This window comes from Rhinolophus sinicus, linkage group LG06 (assembly GCF_036562045.2).
Source record: "Rhinolophus sinicus isolate RSC01 linkage group LG06, ASM3656204v1, whole genome shotgun sequence".
NCBI lineage: Eukaryota > Metazoa > Chordata > Mammalia > Chiroptera > Rhinolophidae > Rhinolophus > Rhinolophus sinicus.
Window position 1 is genome coordinate 47,387,152 of NC_133756.1, and position 20,552 is coordinate 47,407,703.

A 20,552-nucleotide genomic window follows, 5' to 3' on the forward strand; every position below is an offset into this window, starting at 1 on the left:
AACCTATGACATTAAGATAAAAATGTACTACATGATTGCCTTCTCCACCTCCTCCTGTCATTCTCTTTTCATAATATATTATTCCATTGATTCACCTTAAACAGGTATCTTTATAAAGAATAGAGGGTGCCAAAAAATATATACCCATTTTAAGAAAGGAAAAAACTATTAAAATTGAAATATTCAGTATATACCGATAACAAAAGATGAATACAAGTCACATTTGACTTCTGCGTTTACAAGAGGAGCTCAAAGTGGTTACCATCAGTGTCCAGACACTTCTGATTATGGCGAACTACTGCTTGAGCAACGTTGACCAAAGTGTCCACTTGTATACGTTTTTTGGCACCCCTGGTATATGTAATTCTTAATAAACACAAATTAGTAAAAATACATTAATACAGATTTGACAAGACACTTATAAGAAATGTACTTTGAAAAGTTAATTTACTAAGTGTTAACTACCCGTTTATTTATAGATTATTAATATACATTCTAACTAATGTAGGCAAGAATGATGCTACAGTCAGCCATTTATAGCAGACAGCATGAAATTGTCAGAGTTTCATGGGCTCACATTGTCCGTATTAGATCACATCTGAAAATAATACTTTAGGCTCCAACAGAAAAGGTAATTTCCACATCCTCTTAGTAGTATTAGTGTTACTTCTATATCTTCTACTAATTCAATTCCGTGGGGAAAGAACCACGTAAAACCAATGTATATAAAGCTAATGATGATCATTTTTTCTGACTAATTATTTCTCTCTATATATTCTTCACCACGGCAGCCCAACAGCTTCCACCTTTTCACAAAGACTTCACTGATGAACCAAACCCATATGGAAGTGAAAATTTAGCCAAGGAAAAAGAACATCAGAGGGTATATAAAACTTCATCGGTCTCAACGAGCTAAATGACCCATTCATTAAATCATCCAGGTAATATCGTCTATGAGCTTCCATCAATAAGCTACAGTCTAAAAATAATAAATTTCCCCACTCTGATGCTTCTGACCCACAATGATAATAAATCTGTCATTATTAGAACGTGTTTTGGAATTTCCACAAAATTGGCCTTGCTAAAATAAATACAAATATAAATAAACACAGAATTATTGTAATCAAATTCTTGTTTGGATGTATTTCAGTCTCTCAGGAAGATGTAATAGAACGTTAAGTTGGTAGACAGCTAACCAAATACAGATAACAAACATTTTTCATGGAGCGCGTACATTTTTTAAAATGTTGAATGTGTTGCCAATATTTATAAATCAGGAGATTTATGGCTTCTTTTGACAAGTTAGAAGAATGAACCACACTGGGCACAAAATACTATGTGGCAAGAACAGGCCAGTGCCGAGTGGTGTCTATGCCCTTCTGACCTCTTACGCTCTTCAAATTACCACAGCCCCAGCACACCCTACTTGCTCCTATCCAGACCAGTTCACGCTTTACTTGCCTGATACTCGTTCAAGAACCTTTGGATTTACATTCCGTGATATAAAAATTAAGGCATAAAAAACAAATCCACCAACAAAACAATCAACAAAAGGAAAATATAATGACGCCGATTTTTCTGATTTTCTCATGAGAACCAAAGTCAACCAACTACGAACTTTCATGTCCATTTTCCATGATAGAGTCATTAAATTATATATTATTCGTCCCCCAAGGAAATCCAAATCAAATTACATAGCCCTAATCATATTAAGTACTTTCAACATACACACTCTTCTTTTTGATATCTGCTTGGATGAATAAAGGGTCTGTTTCACCAAAGTTATCTTCTCACATCCGCCTCGTTTATGCTCTTTACCTTTACCATTTGGAGTTTCATCCACAGCTGCCATGGCTTTAAATATCAATTGCACACCAAACATATGTTTTTAACTGCCTGCTTGATCTTTCTACCTGAGATAGCATTTCAGGTTCAGCATAGCTCAGGTAGAACTCATCATCATCGCCTCATGGACTTTCACATGTTCAGGTGTCACTGCCTCCAGGAAGCCCCTCTCCTATTGGTTCCCACCTAAGCTACTAGGTGTGGTCTTCTCCTACATCCCCACAGAATTCAATGAATGCCTCTGTTGTTGTACTTCCTACATTGCATTTCATTAACAAGTTTATGTGAGGGTTTTTCCTACCAAACTCTTAAGTTTTTTGAGGATTGGAGCTGTGTCTTAAAAATCTTCAAATTATAAGCCAGAGATAGGTTTATATGAAGGGTTAACAGTGTTTACTGAATGAATGAACAAACAATTAAGTAAACAGAATTATTTTCCTTCATATGCAAAACTAAGCTCCACATCTTCTTCTCAAAATAAATTCCTCCCTATTGTGTTTCAAAAATGCCACAGCTATTCTCCCTGTAAATCCTCCTTAAACCTGCAGAGGAATCTCTGAACACTTCCCCCTCATTCTGGACATTCAGTTAATTCCAATGTTTACCTCATTTTCACCTCTTTTTTGTGGTTGAATTCAGGCCTTTCTTTCCACTTACATCACTCCCAAGTGCCCTGCTCTACTTACTTTTTGGTCTTCATTCTAACCCATCCTACATGCTTTTTCAGATTTATCTTTTAAATTCATAATCTTGGGCCCTGTTACTCTCCTACCTTAAAAACTGGAAGGAATGAATCCTTACTGCATGCCAAGGTAAGCCTGGATTTCAGACCTAAAATTTGGCCTCCACATACCTTTCTAGCCATAAGTACCCATGAATTTCCCACAAATACTATATATATGTGCCAACCTGGACCACTACTCTCATACCTGCACACCTTTACTCATGCTCTTGTTTCCACCTAGAATTCCCTCTTTCCCATCCCTAGAAGTGAAAACACTACTTATCTATCCAGGTCCACCACAAATTTTACTTCTTTTACGAAAACACTCTATCTGTTCAATCTAATGTAATCTGCTTTTTATTTAAAATGCTTGATGATCCTTTAAAGCAATATAAGGGAAGAATATAATTGTGGAATGATATAATCTTACTGAAATGTCACTCCAAAACTTAGCAACGTCATGCTGATTTGCTTGTAGGAATTCTGTAAACCATTTGATGGAACGTTTGCTGCCTTTGTTTTCAGTTTCATCCCTTTCAAAATGTTCATTGTGCTTGTTCACAGAGTAGTTTGTCAGATGCATGTAGAGCTGGGTCTGCAACAAATAAGAACCAAAGTTGTTATCACCTATGAGACTCTAGAATCATGAGGTTTCATAGAGGAAAAAAAAAAAAGCATGCAAAGATGAAAGACGATTTTAAAGTTTAAAATATACTGATTGACCATCTCATCATTACTTAGATACTTTTCAAATTAATTAGGATGCCACATTTCCCTTAAAAAGATTGTGAATGTAGTTACCTAAAGAATTACTTTATAAATTATTCAAAATACTGTATCTATCATAAAAAGTATTAAAATAAAAAGAATATAGAGAGTAATTAAATGAAAATGTGAAACTACATATTGCTAAGTAAGAAAAATGCTCTTTTGTTTTTGTCCATTTGTTTGTTTTTAATGTTTTAGGTCACTTACAGTTTTTACTCAAATTTGTTTTGGGAAAGGAATTTTCGGAGACAGCATTCTCTGTATTTTCAAAGAAGAATAAAAAAAATGAAAGCTCAAGTAAGTGGCATAAGCCAAGAGGCAAGGACTACCAAACAGCCTCTGGCCTCCTATGCTGGCGAGGAGGCCACTTTAACACGTTAACAAGAAAGAGGGAACTCAGTCAGCAAACAGAAACAACCACACCAGACTGTCCAGAGTCTGAATGATTAACATTACATTTAGAGTGCTCCAAATTGGGACTTTTATGTCTTAGTCTCTTTATAGCCTTATGTTTGTTGATACTGTTCTCCTCAAACTTGAAAATGAATCCCAAATTTAAAACTTCCCATAATTGTCAATGAATACACGTCGAATAGCTCCTTATCAATCTAGCATAAACATTCATCAAGTCTGTAAATCGTACGCTCCTGATCCTACATCCAGGGATTACTTTAGACAGCAATGTTGCATCACCACGAATATACTCGTATACTTCATGCACACGATGAATATACTGGTTTGTTAACAAGCAAGTATATTCACATATTTTATTTTCACTGCAGTTACTTAGGTCTACAGTTTTAAAATCTTTAAAGCAAATATGCGGAACTCCTCATTTGAGATACATGTTGTTTGCTAATCCATGTGCCCACCCTAATTAAGAATTTATTTTTTCATTAATTAAGCAATGTTTAAGGAGCCATCACTATCTCCTATCGGCAGGAACTTGTTCTGGGCACTGTGGATACAAAGGTGAACAAGACAGACACACGAAACTCAGAAAAATTAAATTAAGTAATATTTCAAAGAAAGAGCATAAACCTTATGCTTGTCTAATTTTAAATACTTCATTAAAAAAATAATCAAAATATAACATTTCTTAGTTTCCAAAATAAAAATCACTTTTTTAACTTATAAAAGGTTGGAAAGTAATTTTTTGAGGATCTCTGCATTTGGCAAGAATTTCCTAAAATAAATAATAATAGCAGTAATGAAAACTCTAGCTATCCTAACCCATGTATTCCCTATCACACGCATTTTTCCTAAAATGTTATCTTTAAAGTAGGACTGAAACTTCCACAGTTTCACATCTACCTTGACAGAAATCTCCTTCTAAACAGTCCATTGCCAGGTGGACGTTTGCCTTAGGAGAAGTGACAGCGGCTATGAACCAAATAGCAACCTGCAAGGGATGAAAAGGATCAACTATTCTCCACCCTATTTTTAACTATACAGGCTAAACATAATGAATTGGGATATACTAAACTTTTCCACGATTGATGACTGCAACACTGGTAGCAATAAATAAATGTTAATTATATTACAATGTCTGAAATACTCTCTTATGATCCCCTTATATGTAGTTTATCAGTAATTATCTCTTATAAAAATACACAGCTCATTACAAAATACATGCTCACTATTTAAAAACTTGGAAAGAGAAAGAAGGGAAAAAAATATGCAGCAGTCTGCCATCCAAAAACAACCAATGAGAGCATCTTGGTTCATTTTTTCCAGACTTTTTCCTTAAACTTACCTTTTTACATAAGTGATCTCACTTTAGATAAAATTTTGTATTTCACTTTTTTTATTTTTTCATATCTTAAGCTAGGAATTTGATCATGAAATTTTAGAGTTGGTGAGGAACACTTATGTTTATATAGGAGAACACTGCTTTTCATACATGTAAAAACCAAAGCCAGAACATTACATGATTCAAGAGCACTAGGCAAAGTGAAAACTAGAAGCCATATTTCCTGCCTCCCAATCTTTCTTTTTGATTTCCTAAGCAAATCACATACATGTAACTTAAGATATTGGAATAAATCACTTTATCATCTAAATGAGACTCCAAGTCTTAACCTTTCCTATCTCTTCTCTCACTCTTTCTTCTCAAAACATGACTATCTGCTCACATGTATATAATCCATTCTTATCCACTCCGATAATTTAAGTATAATCTATGTGCTGACAAACGCAAATTATGCCTGTTGCTCAGCTCTCTCATCTGAACTTCAGGCCGATACTACATATCCAAATGCTTATAGTATCGATCCATGTGGAGGTCATACAGGCATATCAAACCAAACACATCAGCTTTCTGCAGAACTTTTAATAGCCCCTGTATTCCCTATCACACTGAAAATATCCCATCCACACAAGTGCCCATGCCAATATTTTTTAGTTTTATCCTTAGTTCCTCTCTCCTTTTCCCTCATTCTATAAATCCAAAGTGTCAGTATATTATATCAACGTTATCCAGGTTATCATCAATACATCTTAAATCTGTGTTCTTATTCCTAGTCCAGCCCTACTACTACTCCTTCAAATTAAGTCATCTTTCCTCTCACATGTGGTTACACTCAAATACAGCCTGTCTCCCTCACTCCAGGCTCTCCCAGGCATCTTCACTCCCATCTCACATTCCCCACGCTGTAGACCAGATGACCTTCTGAAGATGCAAATCTCATTCCTTCTTTCCCTTCTTTAAAATCTTTTCATGCTTCCCTTCTTCTTAGGTTAAATTCCAAAACCCTACACATGGTCTACAAGCCCTGAAAGATCTAGCCTCCGGGACTCTCCCTCCTCATATCAGAATACCCATCTCTTCTCAGTCTGTGCTGTAGCCATACTGAACGCGTCTGCTTTCTCTAGACATTCCACACTCCCTTTTACCTCTGGGCTATTCTTCTGCCCGAGTTGCATCCCACCCCACCCGACCCCCAACCTGGCTAACCCCTCATTATTCAGATTTCACTGTACAAACTCCCTCTCTAACCTTCATCTCCAACTGGGTTAGATGTCCTGCTGTGCACTGCCACAGCACCCTCACTTTCTTTGACCATTACACTTACTATCAGGAATTTTAATTGCTAGTTTTATTTTCTGCCTGCCCACTAGACTGTTGCTTTTGTGAGATCAAGCACCGTATCTGTCTTGGTTACTGTTTTTTTCCAAAACCAGCACAATGTCTAGAATGCACTAGAGTTCACACATTACTTGGTGACTGGATATATGACACCTTATGACCTTTAAAGGGATGATTCTTTCCTTTATCTTCCTTTCCTGCAAAAACTTGGACAGTTCCCTTATTCTTCCTTTGCCAGGTTTACAACATTTTTCAGTTCATTAAATATAGCAAAATTTATGGTAAGTCATTATTTAATTTTGAAAATGGTAACCACTCTTAATATTGTTAACTATGTGTATAACACTGGAGAACAATAACCAGGCCTTTGACAAAATGGAAACAATACTGTAACAATTGTAATTTTTGCTAGTAGATCCAAAAACAGGGCTAGAAGTTAGCTAAACTTTTAAGTTTACTTAATAATAAATTAATAAATACAGATAATAAATTACAGTTTCTTTCACAAACTATACAGTCTAAGACTTTCATGATAAATTATGATAATTAGTTTGTCCTTCATCAACTCTAAATTACACTTATGACTTTCATCAATATGTTATGGCTACACAAAGGAAAACTTAATGGAAAAATATCTACAAAAAGCTCCACTTAATAGACTTAAGAATCACACTGAAAGAGCCCATTTATGGCTCTACTTTGCATTTTGTCAATTTAAATTTACAATCGTCTTTCTATTTCAACAAAAGTAAATAACTCTCTTTTCTGATAAGTCTTGCTTTCTCTCTTTCATATACTTTCTCCCACATTGTACATGTTTAAGTTGTACCCTTATATAAAGCCTACTCAAATACCACCTCTTCTGTGAGGAGCTGAGCACAAATTATCCCAATTCTCAACTCCGTAACACTTTATCTGTACTTCCCAATGGCTTATCACTTTTTTGCTTATATTTCTACAGAAATCATTTCTACCCAAGACCACTGCATGCATATATGTGCTTTGAATTCATTTCAATACAAAGCTACTGCATATGCACATGTTATTTCTATGCAAGGCCACACATACATATGTGTGCTTTGAAATCCATTCTTGTGCTCACAGCACCCAAAGGTGGTACTTTTCCCTAAATAGCTTTCCTGCAGCAGAAACATTTTTTTTTTTTTGTAATTTTCACAAAGCTGTCTATAAATTAGAAGTAGTCTTCTTTGTGTATACAATTCTTCTAGATTATAAAAACCTGAGAAAAGGGACTCTCATTCATATAATCTATATACACAATGGGTGCTTTTAAAAGTACATATTGAACAAATGAATAAAATCATAGATTTTGCCAGGTATCACTTACCAAATTGGACTCATTAGGTGGAATATACTTCTCTGTTCCCATTCGCACAAGTCCATCATGGTAGAGAAATATCTTCAGTGGATCACACGATGTTACCAGAATATAAATTCGTAAATCAAACTTGTAACCTTCCATTAGGAAAGGCTTGTCGATGTATTCTTGAACAATCAAATGATCCTGAGATGGAAGTTTGTCACCATTTCTTATCAAAGAAATCCTAAGTTTAAAGAAAAAAAATTAAAAGAATAATTTGATATGGAGTCATAATGTTTACAAAGTTATAGTTACTACTCAAGAGGCAAATGATGGCATAAGTAACACCAAAGTCTGTTCCTCCGCAAAAGCCATAAATAGCCACACACAAAAATATTTTGTCAGAATCAATTATTTTGGAATACAGAAAACTAACCAAAAGCTTGTAACAGCCAGGGATCAGGTAATAAAGAAAAAATAAATAAAAGCTGAATCGGTGTAGAAAAGCACTGTGGTATTTCACCTTACTCTGGTCCGATCCCCCAAAACCCAGGTCAGCAATGGCCTTGAACAACAGCCCATGTTGCCAGTACAGCGGCTGGTTCTAGAGGGAGCAGGACAGACCTTATTCTTATAATGGTCATTGTGTTTTTTATTTTAACCTGTCCATTGGCTCACTGGAGGACGTCAAAGGACAAGCTTCTAACCTGCCCAACTAGGAATCCTCCTAGTGCTGAGGCAAATACTTGGGGAGGCAATTGTGGAAAACATACATATAAAGACAAATGTATTAGTCCCTGCTGCCTAAGGCAACAAATAACATTTGGGGGAAAACAACAGACTAACTAAAAAAAATGGGAAGAAACACTGAGGAATGAGAATCTTTGAGGAACAGGGCTTTGAAAATCTGACATATTTCTAGGAATCTAGAAGGTTATGAACATGCCCAGGGCTAGGTGCATGCACAGGAAAGACCTGAAAAGGCCCTAAGATCTTACCTCTGGCACAAGCAGGAAGTGGAGGCTAAGGCAGAGTTGTGAACTGCCTAATTGAGTGCTGAAGGAATGCTCCAACACACACACACTATCTGCAAGGATTGAGCAATTTATTTTTTTGGTTCCAAGTGTTTAAGAAAATCTCTGTCCAATTACTAGCTGACCACTAGCCTAACAGAATAGGAATTTCAGTGGCCATACACAACAAAGAATACAGACTTTACAAAATTATTTCAGAAAGCGCATTAAACAAATAAACAACAACTACCACAAGCAGCAATAATGACAACAAAACAATACCTGTATGCGTGGGAGAAGCTGATTTCCAGAGTTTCTACATTATAATATTTAAAATGTCCAATTTTCAACAAAAAATTATGAGTTGTACAAAGCAGAACAAAAGTATGGCCCATACACAGGAAAATTACCAAGTAATAGAGACTGGTCCTGAGGAAACCCAGACATAAGGCTTACCAGAGACTCAACTATGTAAATCAACTATTTAATTTTTTCAAAGAGCTAAAGGAAACCACGTACAAAGAATTGAATGAAACCATAAGAATACTATCTCACCAAATAGAGAATATCAATAGAAATGGAAATGACTTTTTTAAAGAGAGGAGGGAAGAAGAACTCATACAGAACTTCTGAAGTTAAAAAGTACAACTGAAACAAAAAATTCATTAGAGGGGCTAAACAGAAGATTTAAGAAGGCAAAAAAATAATTAGAAAACTTGGAAGACAGGTGAATTGAGATTAACTAGTCTGAGGAACAGAAAGATAAAATAATGAAGAAAAATTATCAAAGTTTAAGAGTCCTGTGAGATACCACAAAGAATACCAACACACACATAATGGGAGTCCCAAATGGAAAGGAATGAGAGAAATGGGCAGAAAGAATATTTGAAGAATCAATGGCTGAAAACTTTCAATTTGATGAAAAATATTAACCTACATATCCAAGAAGCTCAATGAAACCCAAGTAGGATAAATCAAAGAGATCCACACTAAAACATATAATCAAACTATCAAAAGCCAAGACAAACAAAGAATCTTGAAAGTGCAAGACTGAAGTTACTCATCATACCCAAGGAATCCTCAATAAGATAAACAGCTGACTTCTCATCAGAAACAATGGAGGCCAGAAGACAGTGAAATAACATCATCAAAGAGCCGACAGAAAAAGAGGGGGAAAAAACACAAAACCTGTTAACCAAGAATTCTATATCTGGCAAAACTATTCAAAACTAAAGGGGAAATTAAGACATGCCCAAATACACAAAAACTAAAGGCATTTGTTGCTAGTATACCTGGCCTATGAGAAATCCTAAAGAGAATCCTTCCTGCTGTAACAAACTGACATTAGACAGCAATAATATCCACACTAAGAATTATAGAACACACATAAAGGTGACTACATGGGTAAATAAAAAAGTTACTATTAGTGTAGTTTAGGTTTGTAGCTCTTCATTATTCCTATATTATTTTAAAAACAACTGCATAAAACAATAATAATAAATCTATGTTAACAGGCACACATGTATACAAATGTAACTTGTGACAATAAAGGGGGGCATAGCTATATAGGGGAGCAAAGTTGTTCTGTTTTGTTTTGTTTACTACTGGAACTCAATTGATTTTAATCCAAACAATACTGGTATAAATTGAGATGTTAACTGTAATCTCAGAACAACCATTAAAAAAAAAACTGACTCAAGAATGTATAGTAAAAAAATGACAAGGAAATTAAATTGATAAACTGGAAAATTATTCAATACTCAAGAGGGCAGAAATGTAGGAATTGAGGAAGCAAAACTATATGACATATAGAAAACAAATAGCAAAATGGCAGAAGTAAATCTTTCCTTACCAATAATTACATTAGTTCAAATGGAATACCTCCCCTATTAAAAGACAAGATTTGGCAAACGTATTCAAAAAAAAAAAAAAATGGTCCAACTACAGTCTGTCTACAAAAGATTCACTTTACATTCTAAGACTGAAATACGTTGAAAATGAATAAATGGAAAAGATATCTCATGCAAACAGTAACCCAAAAGAGAACTGGAGTGATCATACTGGGATCTGACAAAACAAACTTCAAGATAAAAAATTATTATTGAAGACAAAGAAGAACAGTATACAATTACTTGAAAAAGTCAATGCATCAAGAAGACATAATAATTATAAAAATTATATACACTTAGCAACAGAGCTCCAAAATATATGAATCAAAAACTGACAGAATTCAAAGAAGAAATAGAGAGTTCAATAATAGTAGTTGGTCTTCAATATCCCACTTTCAATAATGGATAAAACAACCAAACATAAGATCAGCAAAGAAAAAAAAAAAAAAAGATCAGCAAAGAAACGATATACTGCATAGATGAGAGGAACCCTTTAACTATCTACTACTGCATTATATGAGATAAACCCTGGCGCAGTATGCTTTTTCAGCTATTTTTTATACTGTTGCAAAATCATAGTAATACTTATAATGTTTTAATGTTAAATGTAAATATATGTATGTATATATATATGTATATATTATATATATTTTACATTCAACATTATTTTTAACATTAAAATGAGAAAAATGTGAACTTCAATTATTCCTCCCCAAAAAAATTACCTTTGATACTAACATACAGCAAACCAACTTTACATTAAACAATTTAAATTCCCATTAATACTATAACTTTATCTTTAAAATTACTAAACCACAGTTTAAAATAATGTCTGATTAAATTATTAAATTATGATTAAAAGTTAAAGAGAAATTTGGAATAATAATTTACCTGGCAGCTACATTTCCAAATATTTTTCCCCCATAGCATTTAAAACAAAAGATTAAAATGACTCATGTGTTTTTTATTAAAAGCAGCTAGAGCCACATTTTCTTTTAAAAAGTACATTACAGAAAACTAACATAAAAAAGCAAAAGGAAACAGGAATATAACTTATATAATTTATTCTCAGCTAGCATGTCTAGTTCTTGGTACTTTAGCTTAATTTGTTTTACTTATTTTCAATCCAATTCCCATGGCTACATAAAGAAAAAAACTTATTTGTAAAGCAAAAATACACATTTTGCTTTAAGATTTCAATGAAAAGAGTAATTTCCTTTCTATTCTTTTCTTCAATTTAGCTCTATTGTATCAACTGAATTTTACTTTCCATGCTTATTCTAAAATTATTATAAAGACATATTTTATGTATAAAAAATTGAAAAACATCTTTATTTTGTTGTCTTCTATTAAAGTCTTACAACCTGTTGATTTAATTTTTAAACTGAATTACTGAAGCCTGTGTGACAGGGTAAAAGAACTCATTAAACATTTTGTTCCAAAAAACAGCAATAATTAGAAACCTTTTTTTTTTTCTATTAGTACTCAACTATGAGTGAATGCTCACATTTATTCTTTTCCCCTCAAATTTTTTTTATATAGTCCAGGTGAAAAATACCTACCCATGACCCATTGCACCATTAGCTGGTTTTACTATAAAAGTTTTCTGCTTTCTTTTTTTCTTCAATTCTTTCATATAGTTCTGGAATTGTGTATATTCTGCAGGGAAGATCCATGTGCGAGGAACAAAGGTATAATCCAGAGGCCGGGACTTGATCATTCTGTAAATTAGAGATAATATAAAAGTAATTTCTACTCAAACTTCCGTAAATTTCCTTTCTCTGTGCTACTGACATTTATTATAAGGATTTAAATCCCTCTATTTCTTCATTTATTCATTCAGCAAATGTCTATTAAACGTCTACTATGTGCTAGGCACTTAACCTAGGGATAGATACATCAGTGAAAAAAATTGACACAATTATCTATCCAATGTATTAACTTACATATAATATTAGATCAAACATTTATTTGAGTATATACTATGTGCTAAGCAATGAGGATATTGAGATAAATAAATATGGTCTCTGCCCTAAGGAACTGATAGGTCAATAAAGGCTTCTAAGGCAAGATAACGTGTGCAAAGAGTCTTTAACTCTGCCTCAGGGATGGGGGTGGGCAGTAGGAAACGCTTCACAGCCAGGTGTCATTCAGATTGCTTCTTTAAAGATGGATTTGAGTCCCCTGGTCAAGCACAGGGAGTTTTGATGGCCTTTTATGCCAGTGTTTTTTGGAGTTTAACTACTTTTCTGAGAACATTATGTGAAGCCTTGAGTCAGTAGAGGTTTTGTTTATATGAACTGTATATGCCTGTACATGTAATTTTATGACTACAGTGGATGTCCTAATATTTATATTTGCTATAAATCACGCTTCATACATACATACATAACTGACAGATAATAGTAGGCATAAAATGTTTACTTTTGATGAATCCAAATGTTAACCATTTTGTATATAATGATTTCCAATAAAAATGAATTTGAAGAAACATTTTAAAATATTATCTATTAAAGAAAATCTCTTTCAAAAAAACATCCTTTTAAATAAATGTATGCAAGTCTTTTATAGCTAAGCAGATAGTGTTCCCAAATGAAATTAGAAAAAACTAAAATGGAATCATAGTATATAGTATACACAGAGGTAGGGCCTAAATTGTAAGACTAGAGTATGGAATACATAAGCCACTTGGCCTCCACAACTGGAGGTTCATATGGTTATCATATTTCAAGTGCTCTTGAACTCTGTAGGAAGTTATAATTCCATTATGAAAAGGGAAATAATTATCAAATCCATCTTTCAAATCCACAATAAGTCAACAAGCTAAATAATCTCAGTACAAAATACGATAACATTGACTAGTTTGAAACACACACACACACACACACACACATCTAAAGGAAACATAATGACAATGCTAATGTCTTTGTTTCTGTTTCCAGCACCTTTAAATATATTCATTATATTTTTAACAACATTGTTAAAAATATACTAAGAGTATATTTTTATACCCACGGTATATGGAATAATATACCGAGGGTGCCAAAAATATGTGTACAAGTGGACACTTTGGTCAACGTTGCTCAAGCAATAGTTCACCATAATCAGAAGTGTCTGGACGCTGATGGTAACCACTTTGAGCACTCTTGTAATTGCAGAAGTCAAATTTAACTTGTATTCATCTTTTGTTATTGGTATATATTGAGTATTACAATTTTAATACAGTTTTCCTTTCTTAAAATGTATATACATGTTTTTGGTACCCTGTGTATTTTAAAACTGACCGTGTAGTATTTATGAATAACATCCTTTTACATATATATTTGGGGAAAAATTAAGCCCACATATATTCAAGAGAAATACTTTGTTCCATTTAATACTTTAGTCCATCTAGCACAAATCATTGAATGTAAAAATCTAAACCTTCAAAAGAGAAATGTGATCTTGCTTAGGAATTTAGGAATCGGGGATAATTTCTGCTCATTGCTCTATCATGGATTTACTAAATTATATTAAACATATGATTTAGTTAACTGTATTGGTATGTTAACTAGGTCAACTGTTTTTCTATTAGAAGATTATTTTGTCCATAAGGAGAATTCCAAGGGTTCTACAGAATGAGAAATTGCATATTTGCCACAGCCTGTTGACTCTCCCATCCATACAGACTTCTGTTATCTACAAAGCAGCCAGATGATCTTTTCAAAATGCAAATCTGGTCATATTACCAACTTCATCTCCCTTTCGTCTCTTATGGCATTTAGAACAAAGACCTAAATGCCTAAAAATCACCTTCAGCTAATCTCTCCCCCATTCCCCACCAGTATCTCTGTGCTCCAGCTACACTTAGCTTTATTTCAATACCTTGACTATTCACGCTTTCTCCTACCACATGACCTCAGCCCATGCTATTCTTCCTGCCCAAAAGGTTGGAACTTACCATCATCACCAGCAAACTCCTACTCATCATCTATATTTCAGCTTCCATTCACTTCCTCAGAGTAGACTTCACTGTGGACTGATTTAACACCATGTGCCTCGATTTTATAATACTTATCACACAGTTGCAAACCAAAGTTGTAAAAGCCATGAATCGGCTTTTGATCAACTCATGTGCCCAAACGTAGCACAGTGCCTGGCACATAACAGATATTTAATAAATATGTGTTAAGTGAAAATACATGCCTTAAATGAAACACGTGTCTAAAATTTTACAGAGGTAATTCTATCTCCTCCGAAATCCAGTCTTCCTGTAATCTTTATGTGAATCGATCATAACACCTACACAATATCCTACTCCTAGCCAGAAACCTAGGAGTCGTCTTGGAGACTTCTCTCCTCCTTCTCTTTAATTCTCACTTCATAGCAGTTTTGAAGTCCTATCAATTCTATCTCCTTCGTGTTTTTCAGGTTTATATTCTCTTCCCCATTCCCACTCTCTCTCTCCTTTGGTTTTTTAGATGTTCACTATTGCTCACCGCATGTTGACATTCATCTCCTCCAGGACTTTCTCCCGTTAGTCCAACTTTCATTGAATCCATTATCTACACTGCCACCAAGATCATCTAAAACATATTTCTCTGCTTAAACCCATTAAATAACTCATTTATTTCAGTATAAACAAAAATGTTTCTTAAGTAGTTAAAGAAATGAAAGAATCAATGATTAGATAAAACATAATATCATGTCATGCATAGCCTGGCCTTTGTATTATCTCTGGCATCATCTCCAGTTAAGCCTCCCAACACCTATGCAAACACAGGAACTGCCTAAAATTCCCCAAACATATCATATTGGTTTAAGTCTCCATATATTTATCCCACTGTTGTCTTTGCCTTCCATCTCCTTGCCTTCTTCTCAAAGGTGAAATCCTATACATTTTTCAATGTCCATCTTATACTTAATTTCTCCAGAAAGCCTTCCCTGTCCTCCCAAAACTAATATCTCCCACCATCTTTGTCACCACCATACACTGACTACTCTAATGTGGCACAACCAGCTGTATTGTATGTATCAGTCTTTCTCCCTTACTCAAATGTGAGTTCTAGGCAGGAAGTAGGCTTTATTTATGCTGTTTACTTCAAAGTTAGCAGTCTCTAGGCTATAAAATAGACATGCAAAAAATATCTGTTGAGTAAATAGATGTACAAACTTTCACATGGATACATACGAATATTTCTTTAATCACACATACAAGTTTACCAACCTTTCTCTGTAAAAGAGATTTCTTTTCAAAAATTTTTCTCAATTTATCACTTAACTTTCTTAAACAAAAAAATCTAATCAACAGAAACATAAACTGCATAAAAATTCTACAGCTCATTTGGTATAATAAGTAACCGTGAACAGTTTTTCCCATGAAAGTAGGTTGTTACACTACATAGTAGTCTCAGAGATAAATATATCTGCATGAGTATCCCTGGGTGAGCACATAAATACGTGTCTATGTGTATGTGTGTGCACTCAGGCATCTACTACAGTTCCTAGGACATACTATATGCTCAATAACCAGTGTATGAATACACACATGCACACACGGCATATAATACAAGAGTAGTTCCTATAAAGTTTAACTGAAAATAAGTAAGTAGATATTGAATAAAAAGTAAAAAGAACCCTGAGTTCTGGAAACCAAGATTCTGCTCCAGCTCCGCTATTAACATTTATTTGACTTTGTACAAGATATTCATTCCTCTGATTCTCAGTTACCTCTTCTGCAGAGTGGAGAAATAGAACCCGAGAACTTTTAAGACCCTGCTAGCTCTAAAATTCTATCTCTTCCATCAAAACATCATTTCAAATCAATGTAGCCTTGTGAAAGTTAGCACTGTAATACTTAAAACGTAAATTTCGAACAAGTCTTCTCGATTACAAGAAAATGAAGATTACTTGGTCATATTTCTTGCTAAGAAATCCTTCCTACAGATCTCCCCCATTCCTGGAAAATGGTTGATCCTCTGGAAAATAAAAAGGTAAACATTAATATTCTCATTGACTTACTGAATATATTCATTTATACTAGAATACAGTTACATCCATTAAAATATGAGTTTTCATGTTTCAATAAACTGACTTGTACAAATAAATATTTAATGTAAAATACTTAAATTAAATGACCTACAATGAATTAAAGAGTCTATGGAAATCAGAGAATAAAATTGCAAAATTTTAAAGAAATCAGCAAAAGGTGTTTATACAGATATTAAAGTTATAATTTTCTGTGTTGAATAAGTGATAATTTAAGGTCAAAATTACTTTTGGTATTCTAAATTTACTATATTCATACAGATATGCATTGTAGAAAAATTGGTGAAAATGGACTCTTTTGTTCCCTACAGTAAATTTTGTATTACTTTTTATACTAACAGAATGAAGCCAGATTACACGCAGCCAACACTACAAGATATTTCCACATCCTGATCTCTCTATGCAGCCTATTCTCCATCACTCATCTTTAAGTACAATGCAAAGCACCAGCCTAAAAGAGTTTTCTTCTATCATTCCTTCTTTTTTTTTTTTTAATTATTCTTTTTTTTAAAATTTTATTTTATTAAATTTATTGGGGTGACAATTGTTAGTAAAATTACATAGATTTCAGGTGTACAATTCTGTATTACATCATCTATAAATCCCATTGTGTGTTCATCACCCAGAGTCAGTTCTCCTTCCATCACCATATATTCGATCCCCCTTACCCTCATCTCCCACCCCCCAACCCCCGCCTTCTTTAAATATGGAAAGAGGTTAAAAGTTAAACTTGAAAGGACGCAGGGTTCATAGAATCAGCACAACTGGACAGCAACAAAACAGGCTATTCAGGTCAGTTAGGACTGAAATTTAACAGGTCAACAGATTAAGAACCCTATCTAAAGAAAATAATAAGGGAATTCATATAACTTTGCTAATGAGCAACAATTGGTCATGATTAATAGCCACCTGGTAATTTTGCAGCTCTGCAATCTTCTCCTGCTGAACTGCAGAATCACACCATATTAGGTTACTTGTTTCATCCTCATCTGGAGTTTTCATAAATCCCATTTCATCTATTACTAAACGAACTGCAAGTAAAAGGTTAAGTTAAACCACAAGTAAAATACTTCTGAAACATATTCATTGGGGAAACATTCTTAGCTATATATAAATTTTAGCTCAAAGTACTTTATTGGCAAAATAGCCATTAGTTACTGCAAAACCTTATTTTTAGTCACAATTTATCAAGGGCCAAATTATGCTCAACAGTAACTGAGGACTGTTTTCATGTTGCACTCAAAATCCTTAGTTTCAATGGTCTGAGATTTAACAGGTACATAAAACTGCTAAAGAGGTTAGTGATTATTCATGACACAAGAAAAACATACACACAGCTGAGACAATACCTCTAGTCAGGAAAATGTACTTTGATGGCTTTTTTGTAACCTTAGGCTAAATACAAAAGGGAAAAGGTAAAAATATCCTCTGATCATTAGACCTACTCTATACTTTCCACTTCCCAATTTCAAATTATTTATATCAGTTAAAACCAAGTCAGTTAGGTTGACTCAGGACCGGAAATAATAAAGCAGAATTCACTGCAGAGATTTTGAAACTGGCCCTCCTATTTGTTAAAAACCCTCTGACCCTACTGAAAAAAATGTATGCTCGGAGAAAAGCTTGTTTTTCAGTACAAACTATATATATTCCTCTCTGATTTAGATACCACTTAAAACACTGACATTTTTCTTCCAATAAATGTCAAGTTTATTCTTATCTAGAATAAAGATAAGCAGAATACTTAGAACAAATTTTGGGTTCCAAAAGAATTCTAAGTCTAATAGAATGGCGTGACTATATAGCAATGCTTCAGTATTTTATTTTGAAACGTATTAGTTTTACTGGTACCCGAAATATGAGGAGAAATGGAAAAAAAAAAGGGATCAAATGACAAATTGGTAGTTACAAAATAGTCACGGGGATGTAAAGTACAGCATAAGGAATATAATCAGTAATACCGTAATGACTGTGTATGGTGCCAGGTGGGTACTAGATTTACCAGGGGTTCACTTTGTAAATTATATAAATGTCTAACCACTATGCTGTATACCTGAAACTAGTATAAAATAATATTCAATGTCGACTGTAATTGAGAGGTAAAATTTAAAAAGAAAAGGGGAATAGTGGACTGAATTTATCTGGCTCAAGCATGAAACAGAGGCGCAGACACCTGTTGGGTCTCAAGTCCTAGGAACTCTTGATTGTTTTTTTGGCTGAGGACAAAGAAAGGACTTTTTATGTAATCCTGTCTAGAACACAGGTATGAAAGAGGAGAACAGTGCTTGGAGGCGGATGAGGTCGGGGGAGGGGCTGTTGAGCTGAAGTTGCTGTTTTCCAGGAGAAGCTCAGTAAAACTTGGGGTTGTTCTGAAGGCCCAGGTGACAAGAGTTGGAGAAAGGGCTGTTTCTCTCTCCTCTGCCACAGAGCACCAGGCAGCTTTAGCGTCCTGACGGCTCAGGAGCTGCTGTGCCACCCGGAGCTCACAGGGGAGGCCAGGGCAACAGTGACGCAGCCCGGGAGGCTCCTTTAACCGGCTCACAAGCATAAAACAATGATGAGGTACATGAGCAGACCTGTACCTGTACCTGAGAGCACGAGAGATATTGTTCAGGGCCTCTCAGAAATCACTGGGAAGACCTTGATGAGGGAAATGGAACCGGAATCAGTATGAAGAATAATGCAACTTTGCCTCTCTGAATACTTCCTGGGAAAGTGAGAGGAAATGGCACTTACACACTCTCCTTTAAACCAAGGTTCCTTTGAACCTTAAAAGTAGGTTGAGGGGGTAAGTTAACACCATCCATCAATCACTTTTACAATGGTCACCTTACTCTTGTTTTCTCACCCTAGAAAATATGCTGTAAATAAACCCTGAACAGCTCACGTCTCACCCTTTCACACCAACTTGCTTCAAGTCTTTTCTTCTGAGGAACCCCCATTGGAATAGAATATTGGGGGAATATTCAATTCCAATGAAATAGTCCATTGGTTGCTGATAAACTTTGGTGAGCTACTATACATGGAAATGAGATTCTCAAAGATTAATAAGGCTAAGAATAACTAACATCCTTGAGGTTCCTATGATTATGACTTTCTTCAACTCTTTTAATGCAAAATTATTAATACAAGAGGAATATTATTTGAGTACTTATGATATTCATAATGAGTTGCACAATGCTGGTCAAAGTATCTTAATTTAAAACAATTCTTATCTGTTCTTTATATTATAAATATTGTTTACATATAAAAACTAGACTTTCATTAATAAAAAGTAATAGCATCATCAAAATAATTTTTTAAACATAGAGAAAAATATATTTTTACTCTACTCTTTAAGTCAGGTTCTCACTGTTTAATAAAAACCTCAAATTTTACACGAACATTTTAATTTGTTTAATGTTCTTATTATTTTATACTTGAATTTAAAATTAAGTTTAGTCAAAATCATCCCCATTAATAACTAAAGCTTTTAGTTTACTTTGATGTTCAATTTGATTGTTGATATGTTAAATATCTCATAAAAAGCAAAATTTTATAGAAAGCATTTAAAACCCATCATATAAAAAATTATATCTCTCTGAATTTCTACATTGTTTTCAACATCAATCTAGTTTTTCCAACATGTATGAAAAATCTCATGATTCTGAGGAGACCTACCAATTTCAAACTTCGTCCCAGCAACATTTGCTGTAATTATTCCCTTCTTTTTCTTCTTTCTGACTTTCCTTTTCATTGTGCTTTGATAAGGCAATTCTGTATTCAGATCCAGGGGAGAGGGTCCCTGAATAACTTTAAAAAAAAATGTAAACCAACCAAACATCATTGAAATAACAAAAATTCCATACCTGAGAACACAAATGCCCCCCCCCAAAAA

At 34.2% G+C, this 20,552-nt stretch overlaps 1 protein-coding gene across 2 annotated transcripts in view; it reads right to left on the minus strand.

Moving 5' to 3' along the window:
* Positions 1 to 20,552, minus strand: part of TTLL7 (tubulin tyrosine ligase like 7) — a 120,373-nt gene that overhangs the window by 55,913 nt on the left and 43,908 nt on the right. The window contains exons 3-8 of one of the 2 annotated variants that reach the window (XM_074335041.1): positions 20,336 to 20,467; positions 17,585 to 17,706; positions 16,538 to 16,605; positions 12,211 to 12,369; positions 7,774 to 7,990; positions 3,000 to 3,164 (exon numbers count right to left, since the gene is read on the minus strand). In XM_074335041.1, coding sequence (XP_074191142.1) covers positions 3,000 to 3,164; positions 7,774 to 7,990; positions 12,211 to 12,369; positions 16,538 to 16,605; positions 17,585 to 17,706; positions 20,336 to 20,467 — 863 coding nt within the window. The remainder of the gene's footprint in view (positions 1 to 2,999; positions 3,165 to 7,773; positions 7,991 to 12,210; positions 12,370 to 16,537; positions 16,606 to 17,584; positions 17,707 to 20,335; positions 20,468 to 20,552) is intronic. The other variant, XM_074335042.1, reaches the window with a different exon arrangement.